General features: G+C 42.8%; 1 protein-coding gene across 1 annotated transcript in view; it reads right to left on the bottom strand.

The window, feature by feature from the left end:
* Window positions 1-66: 66 nt before the first annotated feature.
* LOC107300328 (CAP-Gly domain-containing linker protein 2-like) overlaps window positions 67-2,088 on the bottom strand; it is a gene marked incomplete at both ends in the record, with an annotated part of 17,297 nt that continues 15,275 nt past the window's right edge. Inside the window, 2 exons of the mRNA XM_015829661.1 lie at window positions 67-249; window positions 866-949. Coding sequence (XP_015685147.1) covers window positions 67-249; window positions 866-949 — 267 coding nt within the window. The remainder of the gene's footprint in view (window positions 250-865; window positions 950-2,088) is intronic.

The following is a 2,088-nucleotide window of genomic DNA, read 5'->3' as shown; positions in this document are numbered from 1 at the left end:
TTCTAGATTCTATTATAGAACTGTGAAATCATAACTGAGGTCCCTAATGCTCTAAATGTGTCATACTTTCTCTGGGTGGAGCGAAGACTGACCTTTCTTTTTTTAATAGCTCCTGGCTGATCAGAACCAGCTGACCAGAAGCATCGTGGGTTTTTCTTGACATTGTTTCCAGATCTGCTTCCAGCCTTTTTTTTTCTTTTAACACAGAATCCGCCTTCTTGTCAGTGCTCTTGCATCTATTTTCCAGTGCTGGCAATCAGACAGAGAGAGAAGATGGGGGGAAAAAACAGAATAAACCAAACTGAAGTCTTTGGCAAGGCAAGAAGAGGAAGATGTTTGTATACCAGGTTGGGATGATACATCTGGGGTGGGGAATTTGAGACCTCCTAGATGTTGTTGAAGTACAACTCTCATCAACTCTAGCCACCATAGCCAACAGATCAGAGGCAAATAAGTTGTCAAGAATTGGTGCAAAACAGATTGTGTCTCTAACAATAGAGGCACAGGATCACCTAAATTTGGCCACAAACAGTCATCTTAAGTGGGGGTGGGGGTGGTGAATTTTTCAGCTCTACCAATTAAAAGGGCCACTCATTACAAATTCCCTCCTCTGTCCCAAAACATAAAAATTGTTGAACCTATGGAACTGACATTTTAGCCTAGTCTACCCTTCCTTTCCAACCCATTTGCTTGTTTTCTACATGTAAGGAAAATTCTTTATTAGTGTTCTTTCTTATCAGATCATCTCTATTCTGAGGGAATGCAATTTTGACACTGCATAATCTTTCAGATGCAGATTCGCAAAAATGTTGTGGTTCCACCAAAAGAGTTCCATATTGACCAACACCAGCCCAATGAGACTTACCACTTACTTGGGCCCTTAGAGTATCCGTCTGGGAGACAAGCGATGATACCTCTTTGTCCTTTTTACTCAATTTGTCCTGGAGATCTGTAGAAGAAAAGGAAGAGCTGAAAACAATACTTTGAACCCCACCCTCCACTTCACCCCACCCTCCCAAGCATAGAGGGGTCCATATGTTTAGAAGGACCTCTGGGAGCTGAGGTCCAACGTATTTAGGATAACACCAAACTAAGGAATTATTTTTCGTCAGCCTGTGGGCAGGTCCTCTTCACCAAATTACATGTTCAGGAGAAAGGCAAAGATAACGTTAGCAGAGACATAAAAGAATTCTGAGATACAGCCTGTTTCATTTCATTTCAACTTACTGATTCATTCAAGGCAAATCCAGTGAGAGACAGATGTTCAGAGAAATCAGGTTCAGAATTACTTTTTTAGATTAGTCCTATATGGCATGGGCCCAGGGTATCTGAGGAGCCGTCTCTCCCCAATGGAACAATCCCACCCCACATGCGCCAGCGGAAGAGAGCTGCTACAGATCCCATCTGCTAAGGCAGAGGTCCCCACCCTTTTGGGCACCAGGGACTGGTTACATGGAGAGAGGTTTTTCGCGGACCGGAGGGGCGTGGTTTTATGTACTGCCTGCATCCCACGGATGGGGCTTTGCTTGTTTGTGTGGACCGGTTGCTGGCATGCCGCGGCTCAGTATTGGTCCACGGACCGGGGGTTGGGGACCCCTGTGCTAAGAATTCTGGCAGGCAGGATCAAGGAGAAGAGCCTTTTCTGCTGTGGCCCCCGGAAGGGTATTAAAACTTAGATTGCCAGTTGGCTTGGGGCCCCAAGGGGGGCGCTCACCACTGGAGGTAGTTGGTGGGATAAGAAGACCTCATCCTATGCCACCCGTCTCTTAGTTCTTTTTTTTTATATAGTTTAAATTTTTTAATCTGTACAGTTTTAATGTATTTTAATTATATTTCTATTAGTCTTATAATCTGTAAATTGCCCAGAGTTTATTTTATTTATTTTATTTATTTATTTATTTATTTATTTTATTAAACTTATATGCCGCCCTTCTCCCAACAGGACTCAGGGCGGCTTACAGCATATTAAAACGATACAAACACTATCCCCAATAAAAACCAATTAAAAACAAATATTTACCGCTGTGTTACCCTTAAAATTCTAATTAAAATTGTCCCTATTTAAAATTCTCCCTAGGCCAGACCCGC

Source organism: Protobothrops mucrosquamatus, unplaced genomic scaffold (genome assembly GCF_001527695.2).
Source record: "Protobothrops mucrosquamatus isolate PMUCROS unplaced genomic scaffold, P.Mucros_1.0 scaffold6686, whole genome shotgun sequence".
NCBI lineage: Eukaryota > Metazoa > Chordata > Lepidosauria > Squamata > Viperidae > Protobothrops > Protobothrops mucrosquamatus.
This window is presented reverse-complemented; position numbering and strand designations above follow the sequence as displayed.